At 55.6% G+C, this 14,325-nt stretch overlaps 2 protein-coding genes across 10 annotated transcripts in view; both read left to right on the forward strand.

Moving 5' to 3' along the window:
* Positions 1-10,296, forward strand: part of AHCYL1 (adenosylhomocysteinase like 1) — a 28,680-nt gene extending 18,384 nt beyond the window's left edge. For 2 of the 6 annotated variants that reach the window (XM_033519871.1, XM_033519874.1), the window contains exons 5-17: positions 20-122; positions 867-961; positions 1,751-1,857; positions 1,938-2,054; positions 2,196-2,259; positions 4,140-4,228; positions 4,647-4,717; positions 5,290-5,384; positions 5,461-5,559; positions 6,094-6,162; positions 7,272-7,350; positions 7,745-7,865; positions 8,447-10,296. In XM_033519871.1, the coding sequence (XP_033375762.1) occupies positions 20-122; positions 867-961; positions 1,751-1,857; positions 1,938-2,054; positions 2,196-2,259; positions 4,140-4,228; positions 4,647-4,717; positions 5,290-5,384; positions 5,461-5,559; positions 6,094-6,162; positions 7,272-7,350; positions 7,745-7,865; positions 8,447-8,453 (1,116 nt within the window). In that variant the 3' untranslated portion in view covers positions 8,454-10,296. Of the gene's footprint in view, positions 1-19; positions 123-866; positions 962-1,750; positions 1,858-1,937; positions 2,055-2,195; positions 2,260-4,139; positions 4,229-4,646; positions 4,718-5,289; positions 5,385-5,460; positions 5,560-6,093; positions 6,163-7,271; positions 7,870-8,446 lie in introns of those variants that run through there. The other 4 variants (XM_033519873.1, XM_033519872.1, XR_004500270.1 and 1 more) reach the window with 4 other exon arrangements.
* A 546-nt stretch (positions 10,297-10,842) lies between these two features.
* The window catches only part of STRIP1 (striatin interacting protein 1), a 14,558-nt gene continuing 11,075 nt past the window's right edge, over positions 10,843-14,325 (forward strand). The window contains exons 1-4 of one of the 4 annotated variants that reach the window (XM_033519869.1): positions 10,843-10,964; positions 13,145-13,214; positions 13,482-13,556; positions 14,074-14,208. In XM_033519869.1, the coding sequence (XP_033375760.1) occupies positions 10,914-10,964; positions 13,145-13,214; positions 13,482-13,556; positions 14,074-14,208 (331 nt within the window). In that variant the 5' untranslated portion in view covers positions 10,843-10,913. The other 3 variants (XM_033519867.1, XM_033519868.1, XM_033519870.1) reach the window with 3 other exon arrangements.

Consider the following 14,325-nt stretch of genomic DNA (forward strand, 5'->3'; position numbering starts at 1 on the left):
GGTGTGCTGCTGTCCCCAGGTGCTGATCGAGACTCTGTGTGCCCTGGGAGCGCAGTGCCGCTGGTCTGCCTGCAACATCTACTCCACCCAGAACGAAGTGGCTGCAGCCTTGGCAGAGGCTGGTGAGTGCCAGAGCCCTCTCAGCCCCTCTGCCTCCCTGGCCTGGTCCCAGGGGAAATCTCCTGGGGAACTCCATATTGCATTTGTACCTATTTAGTTCCAGATGTATATGTGTTTTATGTTTATATATATTTTTACTATTTAATATAATAAAAAAGAATAGAAAATGTTTATATTATAAAATTATAAAATTGTAATTTATATTCCAAAATATTTTTTACTAGGTATAAATATATATACATTGACATTGACATAAAATATACAATAGAAACATGAATACATGCATCTATACAATATACAAATATGAATAAACATGAATACACATATGAATATTTATAAAATGCTTATAGATACATATCATATAGAATATAAACAGTATATATAAAATATGAATTAATAAACAAAATATGAATAGATATAAAAGTATAAAATAAAAAAATATATTTAAATTTTATATTTAACCATATTTTAATTTAATTTTATTTATTTATATAGTGTTTATTGTTAATAGTCTTTTTTCTTATTATTTATTTGTCTTTTTTTTTTTTTTATATTTTCTATTTCTGTTTTAGGGAATTAATATTTTTGGGGAATATCTTCTAGGGAGGGATGGACAGGTCTGATCCTGGTGTGGGCTGTGATGTGATCTGTGCATGGCCCTTTGGCTCTTGTGTTTCTGGAGTTGGCCAAGCAGGAGGGAGCTCTGCCAAGCCCAGCAAACTCCAAGGATGCTCCGGTTCTTTCAGGTGTTGCTGTGTTTGCCTGGAAAGGGGAGTCAGAGGATGATTTCTGGTGGTGCATTGACCGCTGTGTTAATGTAGATGGCTGGCAGGCCAACATGGTAAGGAGCCTTCTCCAGCCCTTCCTCTTCCTCCCTTCCACGCTGGGGCTGTTCCTGGGAGCCTGCTGGCCTGGAAAGGGCCTCTGACCCCATCAAAGGGGGGTTCTTGGAGAACAGCAGCTGGAGATGAGCTGGGAACAGCCATGGGAATGTCTGGAGCTGCAGAGATGATGGGTGATGTCCTGAGCTGGCACATCCCAATGGCAAGGGAGCAGCTCCTGGTGGAATTGCCACGAGCCAAGAAATGGGACCTGTTTTCCTGTGCAGGAGCTGCCCCTGCCACTCCTCTCAGCACAGACTCCATCTGCCCTCTCCCTCCCAAAGCTGGGATCAGAGTGGGCACCTTTCCCTTGTCAAAGTCGATGTGCCCCCTTGGTGCATGGTCTGTGGTCACCAGTGATGTGTCCGTGGGCTGTGACACCTCCCACAGCCTCTCCTCACCCGTTTGCTTTCAGGACTTGAGTGTTGTGGTGTGCTGAGCTCAGCCTGGTTAGTTAGTGCTGCCTGTGGCCAGCTTGCCAGGCTGCAGAGCAATAGCAGAGGCAGGGAATTCTGTTAGGATCCAGCAGCTCCACACAGGGGTCAGAAATCCCAGTGTTTTGGAGGAGACCCCGAGTTGCAGTCCCCTAGGGGAACCCAGGAGTCCTGGCCCCCAGGCCTCTGCCCAAACAGCCCCTCCAGCAGTGCCTGAAGATGCTTCTCCAAATCATTTTCCCATCCTGTCCTCTGCCAGTGCATTTCCCAGTGGGAGGCCTGACTGCTCCCTGTTCTTCCTTGCCTGTTCTCTAGATCCTGGATGATGGTGGGGACCTGACCCATTGGGTTTATAAGAAATATCCCAGTGTGTTCAAGAAGATCCGAGGGATTGTGGAGGAGAGCGTGACCGGCGTGCACAGGTGGGAGTTTTGGGAAGGCAGATCCAGAGATCTCAGGGAGTTGCTGCTGTCTGCTCTGACCTGCCTGTGCCCTCTCCCAGGCTGTACCAGCTCTCCAAGGCTGGGAAGCTCTGTGTCCCAGCCATGAACGTGAATGACTCTGTCACCAAGCAGAAGTTTGATAACCTGTACTGCTGCCGGGAATCCATCCTGGATGGGTGAGTCCTGCTCTTTTCCCCACTGGCACTTGCACACAGCTGGGTTTGGCTCTGCCTGCTGTTAAGCAGAGATCAGGCTCTGCTGTTTGACCTGGTTTTGGGCTTGACTGATCCCAACACAGGTCTCTCTCTGTCCCCCAGCCTGAAGAGGACCACGGATGTGATGTTTGGAGGGAAGCAAGTGGTGGTTTGTGGTTATGGGGAGGTGAGTTTTGTGAGCTGTGCTGGCCTCCCCCAAGCTCAGCATCCTGCAATTCCCTGGGCAAAGGTCACTCACCCTTGCTCTAAGGAGTAGATCCAACCTGGTGAGCGATAACCAGGGAAATCTTACTGGAATCTGCTGGGAGGGTGGGGATCACGGATCAGATTTCCCAGTTTGCTGCAGATGAACTGGGCTGCACAGCTGACAGTTGCTGGGAACACTGGCCTGAATTATAACTACCCATGGGTACTCCCATCTGCTGTCCCTGGCACAGGTTCAGCATCAGCCTGGCTGTCACTGAGCAGGGCAGGCGGCTTTTCCCTGGGAATAATACTCTGGCAGAGGGAAATTGTATCGTGAACTTGTAACTGATTCTACCCTGGGAGAGCTGGAGCTGGGAGCTGCCACCTTCCCTCCATCTGTGCACGTCCATGTGGGTGTTTGTCTTCCAGCACTGTGCAGGGACAGTGCTGCAAAGGCTCTTCCCAGCAGGAATTCGCTCCCTAATTCATTTAGGCACCAGTGGAGCCCAGCTTTGCTCGACCAAGAGACTCTGCTGGCTGTCACTGAGCGCTCTGGGCTGCTGCCTGTTTCTCCAGGCAGGAGTTGTGCTGGGAGTTGCTGTCTCCTGGGTGTGTCCCAAGCTTTACTGGACTTATTCACAAAAAGAGAGTGTCAGAGAATCCCAGACTTCCAACCCGTATTTGGGTTGGAAGGGAACTTCAAGCCCATCCAGTTCTACCCCCTGCCGTGGACAGGGACACCTTCCACTAGACCAGGTTGCTCCAAGCCCCATCTAATCTTGAACACTTCAGGAATTGAGCTGATCACAGCTTTTATGAGAAGTTCATTCCAGTGTCTCGCCACCCTCACAGGGAAAATTCCTTTCCACTGTCCCATCTAACCCTGCCCTCTGGCAGTGGGAAGCCATTGAGCCTTGTCTTGTCACTCCATCCCTTGTCTGAAGTCCCTCTTCAGTTCTCCAGGAGCCTCTTTAGGCACTGGAAGGGGCTCTAAGGTCTTGCTGTAGCCTGCTCTCCTGCAGGCTGAACCCTTAGTTCTCCCAGCCTGTTCACCCTGAATGTTTTCCCCTTTGGATGTGACTTGGAGTCCCAGTTGGCCCTGCCTGGGTGTGTTCAGAAGACCCGAGGTTGGAGCTGGGTGATAAGTGAGGGTCTCTCTGGAAATATTTTTGGTCCAGCACCTTGCTGTTCACAAAATGTGCCTGAGCAGAATCGATGCAGCAGAGCCAGGTGCCTGGTTGTGGTGTGGGTTGGTGATGTAGGGAGCTGGGCTTCATCTTAATTTTCCAGTGAGGAGAAGGAAGGAAGGAAGTCTGAGATGCTGTTGCAGGAACCCTGTGCTCCCTCTGCTGGTGTGGGCAGCATGGGGTGGAGGATCTGCCCCCTGAGGAGTGCAGGATGGCTCTGAAATCCTGCAGCTTGAAGGCAAAGGGGCAGTGTGTGCTCCTCTAGGCTGTCTTTAATTCCTGCTTGGAGAAAGGGTCCTGCAGTTCTGGGTCTGCACAAACTGTGAGAGCACTGAGTTGGGAAAGCTCCTGCCGTGGACATTTCCAGATGGGGCAACCACAGCTTCTCTGGACAACCTGTGCCAGGGCCTCACCACTCCCACAGGGGAGGATCCCTTCCCAATATCCTGTCTAACCCTGCCCTCTGGCAGTGGGAAGCTGGTGGCCTTGGAGGAGGAGCTGGCTTTGTGGCAGTTGTGGCACTCACCAGGTACATCCTGAGCTGCCCCTGGCATTGGGCAGGTGGCTGGGATGAGGATCTTCCAGCCTGGGATGGGCTTGGGCTGTTTATGACAGGGACTGCAGCCCTGGTGTGTCTGTGTCCTGCCTCACCGTGACCCTTTTGCCTGGGCAGGTTGGGAAGGGATGCTGTGCTGCCCTGAAAGCCCTGGGAGCCATCGTGTACGTCACGGAGATCGACCCCATCTGCGCTCTCCAGGCCTGGTAAGGTGTTCCCATCTGCGTGGGAATGTCTCTCAGCCTGCTCTTCCAAACCCTGCCAGAGGCTGGAGTGAAGCAGGGGGATCTGTGGCTCGTTTTGGAGAACGTGCACCTTGTTGGGGTGTGATGGGGCAGCTTTCAGGGATGGGTACCAGGCAGAAGTGTTCACTGGCTGGTTTGGGGAGGCTGCTCAACTCTCCATACTCCACATTCCTGGCTCATTCAACATTTCCAAGAGTGGGTTGGACATCCCTACTGTTGCACAGCCCTTCCTCATGACACTGGTGTCCCTGGAGGGGTAGAGGGGAGCTTGGGCTGCTGCCAGAGCAGTTTGGATCTGCTGAGTTCCCTCATGGCCTGGGACAGAGAAGGAGCAAGCTTCTCTTCCTCATCATGGGCCCTATTCCCCTTTTTTTGCCAGCATGGATGGATTTCGGGTGGTGAAGCTGAGCGAAGTAATCCGTCAGGTGGATGTCGTCATCACCTGCACAGGTAGGGGTAGACAAGGTTGGAGCAGGCTGAGGAGCATCATTCCCAAGTGGGGTCTCAAGGGAGCTGGGAGTGGGATCATTTCACTGCTGTGTGTTCCTAATTCTCCACAATAGCTGGGCTCTGCCAGCAGCTTTTCCCCCCTATTTGACCATGGTCCCGGCCCAGAGCAGAGGGACCATGTGTTCTCAGGGTATTTTGGGATCTCTTGGAAAGGTTAATTCATGGGAGCAAAGATTTGGGCACTGAACAGGCTCCCCCAGGGAATGGTTACAGTCCCAGTCCTGCCAGAGCTTAAGGAGTGTTTGGACAGTGCTCTCAGAGAGGCACAGAGTGGGATTGTTGGGAGTGTCCTATGCAGCGTCCAAGAGCTGGACTTGATGACCCTTGTGGATCCCTTCCAGCTCAGGATATTCCACGACAGCACTTATCCCAGATGTTCTCTGCTCGTGGCCCAGGGAAGTTCATCTGACATTGCCCCAAGCTGAGCTTCTCTGACTCGAGTTCAGGGAAGGAAGAATGGAGGGTTTGTGTTCCCGCTGCTGTGGGATCAGCTGTGCCCTCTGTGCCTGCAGGGAACAAGAACGTGGTGACCAGGGAGCACCTGGACCGGATGAAGAACAGCTGCATCGTGTGCAACATGGGCCACTCCAACACCGAGATCGACGTGGTGAGTGCCGCCAGCTCCGGCCCTGCCGCCTGCCGGCTCCTGCCGTCACTCCAGCCTCTTCCTCCTCCTCTTGCAGACCAGCCTGCGCACGCCGGAGCTGACCTGGGAGCGGGTCCGTTCCCAGGTGGATCACGTCATCTGGCCGGATGGGAAACGGGTGGTGCTGCTGGCCGAGGTGTGTTGAGAGCTGGGCCGTAGTGCTTTGGGCCTCCGTCAGGAAATCACAGGTCTAGCCAGGTGGAAAAGTGCTGGGAGGAGTTTCGGGGCTCAGAAAAGCGTTTTTTGATTTATTTTATTTATTTTTTAATTTCCTTTTCTTGAGGGCAAATGTGGTATATCCCACGTGCAGACACAGAGGTGCCATCTGGCTCCGTTCTTCTGTGCTGGGATTCATCCCACTCAGGCAAACCCCATCTGTGCAGGGTTTCCCAGGTGCTGGGTGGCTCCTCTTCCCACAGGAGCTGTTCTGGCAGGAGGAGGGACTGGCTTTTCTAGGGACCACAACATTTCTCTGCCTTGAAATGAAGGGTTAAGGCAAAACTGGAGCAGACTTGAAATGCTCTGGTCACCGTGCTCTGGTTCTCTGTGCCTCTGCTCCCTGGTCCCCAGTGCAGGGAGGGGATGGAGGTGAATCCCACCTGGGAACTCAGTTTGGTTTGGATTTGGGAGCATGTCCAGCTCGGGGCTGACTCCTCCTGCTTTCTCCCAGGGCCGTCTGCTCAACCTAAGCTGCTCCACAGTTCCCACCTTCGTTCTCTCCATCACGGCCACCACGCAGGTCCGTACGTGGGTGGGGCCCTGCATGAGCCTCGGGGTGGGGATGGTTTGGAAAGAGCTGGGATTGGTCCTTGAGATGGCACCACTGCCAGAAATACCATTTGTCTGGGTTGGAGTTATTGCTGGCATGGACCCAGTGTTTTGGGTACAGAGAGTTTTGGGAGAGATTTTAAATGAGTAGTTTCATGGCACAGATCCTGCTGGGCTGGAAATCAGGTTTAAGCTCCCCCCAGGCAGGTTTGAGCCCCCCTAGGACAGGTTTGAGACCCCCTAGCACGGGTTTAACCTTCCCCAGCACAGGTTAAAGCCTCTCTGGTACAGATTTAAGCTCCCCCAGCATGGGCTTAAGCCCACCTAGCGCAGGTTTGAGCTTGCCTCAAAGCAAGGCTTTGTTTGGGCTGGGTACACGGAGGGGACTGGTGGTACTGGGAACATAGAGGGGCTTGATGGGACTGGGAACACGAGGGGATGAATGGGACTGGGAACACGAGGGGATGAATGGGACTGGGAACACGAGGGGATGAATGGGACTGGGAACACGAGGGGATGAATGGGACTGGGAACATGGGAGGGACTGGTGGCACTGGTGCTCGTGGGGAAGGACAGCCAGGCTGACAGTGGGGAGTCCCCTTATGCTCACTCCTGTCAGCCCAAGTGGACAGGCCTGTGTTTAGGACTTGGTTTCCAGCAGTGGAAGGCAGCACTCAGGGGATGCAGTTTCATCTGTCCTGAAGGAATGACCCTGGTTCTTGGATGCTGCCAGTTTCTGAGGAGCAGCCCCTCCACTCCCACGTGCTGCAGCAGCTGGGTGGTTTAATAGAAAAGCTGCTAACCTTAAACCATCCTCATGTTTTTTTCCCCTGGGCTGTTGACCCCAGATGCTGCAAAGAAGCTGGCTGGCATCTCATCCCTGCTCTCTGATCCCTCCTCTGGGATTATGGAGACCAGACAGGGATGTGCCTGGGGTGGGAGCCTTTCCCTCAAGGCATGTTGGAAATGGTTGCTCTGTCCCTCCAGCTCCCAAACTGTTCTCTGCCTTTGTGAGCTTTGTGCTGCCCAAGCTGGTGGCTGTTCCTGGCAGTTCCCAGCTTATCCCTGTGCTTCCCACAGGCTCTGGCTCTGATTGAGCTCTACAACGCCCCCGAGGGCCGGTACAAGCAGGACGTTTACCTGCTGCCGAAGAAGATGGGTGAGTGAAGGAACTGATTTTTCCCTGGGGAATCTGTGTGCCAGCAGTGCAAGGACAGCTCAAACCTGGGCTGGGAAACACTTCCAGAGGGACAATGAGTTCAGGGAAGCCACCACAGGCAGTGACCTTAAAATACATGGGGGTTATTTGATTTATTTTCATTAGTGTTCTGCAGTGTGGGAGGCATCCCACATCCTGCAGCCTCTCTTCTCTGGGGTTTTCCATGCCCTCCTCGTGCCTTTAGGGGCACATCCAGCCCAGGCTTGGGCTCAGCTGTGCTTTGGGTGATGGTGAATCTGGAGTGCTGCCCTGCCAGACCTTGCAGTCATCACCTCACCGTGTTGTGGGGGGGATGTGGACCCCCTGATCCCGTTTTCCCTGTTCCCATTCCCAGATGAGTACGTGGCCAGTTTGCACCTGCCGTCGTTCGACGCCCACCTGACAGAGCTGACAGATGATCAGGCCAAATACCTGGGACTCAACAAAAATGGGCCTTTCAAACCCAACTACTACAGGTGAGGGCTGCCAGGGCAGGAGCTCCCAGCTCCCCATTGGTTTGGAGTTCTGCCTCCAGCTCCGGGGTCTCCAACAGCAGAAAGATGTGGAGCTGCTGGAGCGTGTCCAAAGGAGGCCACGGAGATGCTTTGAGGGCTGGAGCCCCTCTGGGAGAGCTGAAAGGCTCCCAAGAGACCTCAGAACCCCTTCCAGTGCCTAAAGGGGCTCCCAGAGACCTGGGGAGGGACTTTGGACAAGGGCCTGGAGTGACAGGACAAGGGGAGTGGCTTCCCACTGCCAGAGGGCAGGGATGGATGGGATATGGGCAGGAATTGTTCCCTGTGAGGGTGGTGAGGCCTGGCACAGGTGTCCAGAGCAGCTGTGGCTGCCCCTGGATCCCTGGGAGTGTCCAAGGCCAGGCTGGACGAGGCTTGGAGCACCCTGGGATGGTGGAAGGTGGAAGCTGCCCATGGAATGAGATAAGCTTTCAAATCTGTGCCAGCCCAAACCAGTCTGGAATCCCATTCCTGGGGGATCCCCTTGCCCTGGCACAGCAGCACCTCCCTCCCATGTCCCTCACTGTCCCTTCCTTCTCTCCTAGATACTGACGGGACCATTTCCATGAAGGACCAGACCACACAAGGCAACATTCGAGAGATTATTTTTAAAAATCACTTTTATTTTGGTTTACCTTTTTTTTTTTTTTTTTTTTTTTTTCTTTAACCACCACCAGAACCTGTTTTTACATTTTATCTGTGATTTTAAAGTCAGGTTTTCTTTTCTCCCCCTTTTCCATGATCACATCCCTGTCTGACCTTGCCAGACAACCTGGGATTTGCTTCTTGCTTTCATGTGGCTGAAGCCGCTGATTCCCAGCCCTGGCTCCAGGAGGGGCTTTCCCTTTCCTGCTGTGCCAAGGGCACTTCATTCCTGCAGCAATGCTTTATTTTGGCTTTTATTTTGTATTTTTTCCCACCTTTCGAGCCCACGTCGGTCTCAGCCGGGCTCCCTGTGGATCCGGAGATGCTCTTCTACCTTATCTTCTATTTCTTTGTGTGGATTATCTGCAACTTCTAAATTGCCTTAAAGAGCCCAGTTTTAGCTGCTAGATCCCTGCTCCGGGTGCTTCCTGAGAGCAGAGTGGCCTGCAGGACACCTGGCAAAGGGGGTGACTGTGCCCAAGCCCAGCCCAGGTCCCTGCGCTGAGGTGGCCCAGGTTTGGTGGCCACTGGCCTGGGTTTGCTGGCCACCTGGGTCCAGGGGAGTTCAGTGTTTCAGGGTGCTAATCTGAATCCGGATGGGGGTCGCTTTCCCAGCATTATCCTCATCTCTCCTAGGTTTTTTGTTGTTTTGTTTGTTGTTTTTTTAGCCAAACTGCACCTTAATTGAGTTTTAAACATTTTTTTTTCCATTTATTTGTTTTTTTCTTCCCCTTTTCCTTTTTCATCCTTACAGAGGTGTTTCAGAGGGAGGGGATGTTTTCAGATGTTTTGAAGAGGAAGCACTGGGGATGTGGCTTCTTTCCCATCTCCCACTGGGAAGTGCCGGGTGGTGTTGAGGGTGTCTGGGGTGGGTTTTGGGGGTGTTTTACTATTTTATTTTGAGCTGGATGCAGAGATGAGCCTTCCCCATAGCCCAGCCTGGCCCCTCTGCTCCCTGTCGCTGTTTTCCTCATCCTCTCCCCGTGCATCCCAGCTGCTCCCATCGCCTCCTCCATGCTGCTGACATTCCGCTTTCCCAGCTTGTGCTGGGGTGTGGGAAGCTCCTTCCAACCCACTGAGGTTCCTCTTGGCTTTTTTTTTTTATCCTCCCCAAATCTCCTGTTCCTTTCCCCACCCAAGGGAGGGAAGGAGCTGCTGGCACCTCCCAGGTCATGGAGCTGCTCCTTCCCCACTTTGCAGGGATCCACTTGGATGGGTCCTTCCCAGGAAATTTGCGGGTCTGGGGGTGCAAAGCTCCTTGGGGGACCAGGAGAGGGGAGAGGTGCAGAGATCATCCCCCTCCCATCCCCTCCTCCATGTCCTCTGACTGTTCCTCTCTCCCACCCTGCCTGGTCTCCTCCTGGACGCTCGCTCCATGGATTTTGGGGATCACCTGCTTCGCTCTCCAACAGATCCCAGGGATCACCTGGGTCCCCTCCACCATCCCCCAGACCTCCCTGGGGACGGCTTAGCAAGCTGGGCTGGGCGTTTGTGGGGAGGATGGGGAGCATCCCCCCTTCCCTGTGAGCCCCCCACGCCCGGGGGTCCCAGCCAGCCCGGCTGGGGTCTCGGTGCAAGGACTCGTGTCTGGATAAGCCATGCTGGGGGAGCCCGGGGTTGATGGCAGCAGCGTTGGGCCGGGAGCGAGAGGTTTATTTTGTATATGAATGATTTTTAATGAATGCAATATTAATCCTTGCAGATGAGCAATAAATCATTGAAGTCTAATTAAACTATTAGGATAAACAAAGTGCTTTTGGTTGTGGGTGGTTTATTTGTTGCCTTGGGGGACCTTGAGTTGTTTCCGAGCCCAAGGGCAGGGCTGGAATCTTCCTTTGACCACCTTGGGCTGGGGATTGGGTCCCACCAGAACTTTCTCAGCGTTCCCACAACTCTGGATTTTGGGGTCTCGCCCTCTTTTAAGGCCACTAGGGTACCTTAGCTTGGGGTTTAAACCCTGTCAGGTTCCTCTGTCGGGGTCCGACTCCCCTCTGAGCCCCACCAGGTCCGCCCTGTTCGGGGTCTGAGCCCCCCGAGCCCTTCACTGCCGGATTCCTTTGTTCCAGCCCCGTCAGTTTGGGATCTGCCTGTTCCTGCCACTCCCAACATGGCGGCCTCCCCGGCCCTTCCTGGGGTGAGGGCGGAAGTGCCACACCCAGCATGGCCGCGCCCAGGGCCGCGCCGCACCCAAGATGGCCGCGCGGGGGCGGAGCCCGCCGCCCGGCCGTGTGTCGCGCCGTCCGTGGCCGCCGGGGGCGGGCAGCGCCGTCCGTGACGCGGCCGCCACGGCGGGGCGGCGGGGCCGGCGGGCGGAGCTGCATCGCACCCACCGGAGACACCGGCGCTCCCCCAGCTGCCACTCCCAACATGGCGGCGGCGCTGCCCCGGCTCTCCCTGCCGCTCCCGCGAGAGGAGGGGGTGAGTCCTCGCGAGAGCTCGGCGCGGCGGAGCGGCCGACATGGAGCCGAGTGGCGGCCCCGGGCCGGGCCCTGTCCCGGTCCCGGGGAACAACAAGGGCCGCGGTGGGGCGGCCGCGCCCGGGAGGGGCCGCGACTTGGCCCGGCCGCCGCGCAAGGACTCCGAGGTCAGCGCCGCCGCCGCCGGGAGCGGGGTGGCCTTCCCGGGCGGGGCGGGCCGCGCCGGGCCTCGTCCAGGGCCTGCCCATGGGTGCCGGTGCCCAGGGGCGGTGCTAGTGTCCGGTCGGTGCCGGAGCCCGGTGGAGCCGGTGCTCGTGGACCTCTGTGCGTGCCGGTGTCCAGGGGTGCCGGTTCCCGGGGGTGCCAGTGTCCGGCTGTTCCAGCCCTGCTCGGGCACCGCCTTCCCCGGGAGCAGCCCAGGCCCAGCCCATGCGCTGGCTCCGGTGCTCCAGCTCTGGTCCCAGCGCCGGTCCTGGACCGGCCGCTCCCTCGGTGCCGGTTCCGTGTCGCAGTGGCCCCGAGCTCTGGAGCTGAGAGGCCTCTCCCTGCCCGGCCCGCTCGGAACTGGGGCTGCCCGGACCCTGGCGGTCTCGGTCGGTGCCGGTTTCCCCTTCATCCACCCCTTCCCCAGGGCCGGGCCGCTGTGACCGGGCCGGGGCGCGAACGTGGCTCGGTCCGCCGGTCCCAAACGGGAGTGACAGGGCTGGCCCGGGGGTCTCACAGCCCATCCGGGGGTTTTCTCGGTGTTGCAGTCGGTACCAGCCCGGGGTGGGGTGTCGGGTCCCGCTGCCGTGCTCGGACCGGAGATGGATCCAGCGAGAGGAGACCAACCCCACCCAGGGACACCCCGCGGTCCTGGGGTCACCCTGAGCCTCGGGGGGTTCTGTGGAGCTGAGGTTTCCCGGAGCTTTTCCAAAGGCTGTCATTCCTGGGCTGGCCCCAGAGCCGTTCACACCCACGGGTTCCTCAGGAAGGTCCCTGGAATGCCACGGGAGGGATGTGAGGGGGAATCTTGGAGAGCCTGAGGTGCTGGGGGGACACCCAGCAGAGCAGAGGCAGCACAAGGGAGGGGGTTGGAGCTGCCCCTCTCTGAGACTCTTGGAATTCGGGATTGTTCTGGTGTGGGTCTGCCCCTCTGTGGAGCCCCCAAATTTAGGAGAGTTCTGCTGTGGGATTGCACCTCGTTCAGGGGTGAGTGCCCCAAAATTTGTGTGGCTTTGGTTCTGGGCATGCCCTTTCTTCAGGAATGTGTGCTCCAATATTTGGGATGATTCTGCTGTGGCTCTGCTCCTCGCTTAGGTGTGGGTGTCCCAAGAGTGTGCCCTGTGCTCAGGAGTGCGTGTCCCAAAATTCTGCTCAGGGTCTGCCCCTCACTCAGGAGTGGGTGCCCAAAATTTGGGAGAGTTCTGGTGTGGATCTGCCCCTCACTCAGGAGTGGGAGTTCCGTAATTCAGGAGAATTTTGTGCCCCTCATTCAGGAGTGGCTTCCCCAAAATTTGGGATGGTTCTTTTACAGGTCTGCCCCTCACTCAGGAGTAGGTGAGGATTCTGTTCTGGATCCTCCTCGTGCTCAGTAGTGGGAGCCTCATAATTCAGGAGAGTTCCGGTGTGGATTTGCCCCTTGCTCAGCATCCCAAAATTTGTGAGGATCTTGCTGTGCATCTGCCCCACTCAGGGCTGGATGTCTTGAAACTGTGGGTCAATGTTCATGACTTCCAGAAAGGGAGCAGATATTTTGTGCTCTGAAGGTTCTCCTGGATGTTTTTGCAGCCTCCCCAAAGCCGCTTGGAATTGTTTCATCCTCACTAATCCTGTCAGCTGGGATGGCACAGGGGATACCCAAATTTTCCCAATTTTGGGCGAAATGGGTGAGCTCTGAGAGCTCCCTGATCTCACAGAAGCCTCTCCCTGTCTCCTGCCACGTTTGTTGTGCTTTGGGGGCTCCCCCCCTGCTCTGGGGGTGCTGCAGTGGCTCCGTGTGGCGCTGCCGGTGGAGACGCAGGAGGTGGGCTGGAGTTGCCTCGGTAACGTTTGTGCTGCTGCAGAAATGTTTTTGGTCCCTAAACCAGGAAAAGCAGCCCTGGATTTGCAGGAGGATGAGGTGAATTGTGAGTGTTTTCAGGGATTTTGGTTTTTCTGAAATATGCTGTAATGGAACTGATTTTTCCCCCGTGTTTTCAGGGCTATTCGGAGTCGCCAGACCTGGAGTTTGAATATGCAGACACGGATAAATGGACAGCAGAGCTGTCAGGTGAGGAATTCTTCTGTGATGGATCAATGAATCAACCGTGATTTCCTCTCCTGGTAGAATTAAAGGAACTCTGCAATTCCAGTAGCACTTTATTATTATATTTAAATGGTGTATTGATATTAAAAGGGACAGGATATGTGTAATTAATATTTTTGGCTTTACACTGGGTGGGGTTTTATTACATTTTGATATTGTGGCTAAAACCACAGTTCTGAGGGCTGAGTTGCAGCTTGGTGCAGGTTTTTGGAGCTTCTCCTCTTTTGGCAGAGCTGTACAGCTACACGGAGGGGCCAGAGTTCCTGCTCAACCGAAAATGCTTTGAGGAGGACTTCAGGATCCACAGTAAGAGCCTTTTCTGGATTCCTCATCCCCTGGGGAGGGACAGGGATTTCTCTTCCTGGAGAAGAGGAGCCTGATGCCAGAGTTCATTGGGGTCTGCAGCTATTCCCATGGGGCAGCTCCGATCTCTGAGCAGGGACTGGAGTCAAGGGAGTGGCTGGAGCTGTGCCAGGGGAGATTTCGGCTGGGTCTCAGGGAATGGTTCTTCCCCCAGAGGGTGCTGGCACTGCCCAGGCTCCTCAGGGAATGGACAACAGCCCCGAGGCTTCCAGAGCTCCAGGAGCGTTTGGACACGGCTCCAGGGATGCCCAGGGTGGGATTTGGGGTATCTGTGCATGGCCAGGAGCTGGGTTGGACGATCCCCGTGGCTCCACGATGCCACGACCGATGCGATCACCTGCGGACAGCAGAGACATCCCTGAGGCACCACTGGTGCCGGGAGCCCTTCCCCTGCAGCGCTGCATGCCCTGGCTCTGCTGAGCCGAATCCCTCAGTGGCCAAGCCCTGCTTTGCCTTGCAGTGAGGGACAAGAAGTGGCCGGAGCTGGAGCGGACGCAGCACCGCACCCACGCCATGCGCCTGCTGGACGGGCTGGAGGTGACGGCGCGCGAGAAGCGGCTGCGCGTGGCACGGGCCATCCTCTACGTGGCACAAGGTGACAGCGGCCTCTGGGCATTGCCTACCACACTGCTGAGGCCAGACATTCTGTTTATAGGGTTTATTGTCACATGGGTATAGATATATGTATATATATGTGTGTGTGTGTATAGAT

The sequence above is a fragment of the Parus major genome, chromosome 26 (genome assembly GCF_001522545.3).
Source record: "Parus major isolate Abel chromosome 26, Parus_major1.1, whole genome shotgun sequence".
NCBI lineage: Eukaryota > Metazoa > Chordata > Aves > Passeriformes > Paridae > Parus > Parus major.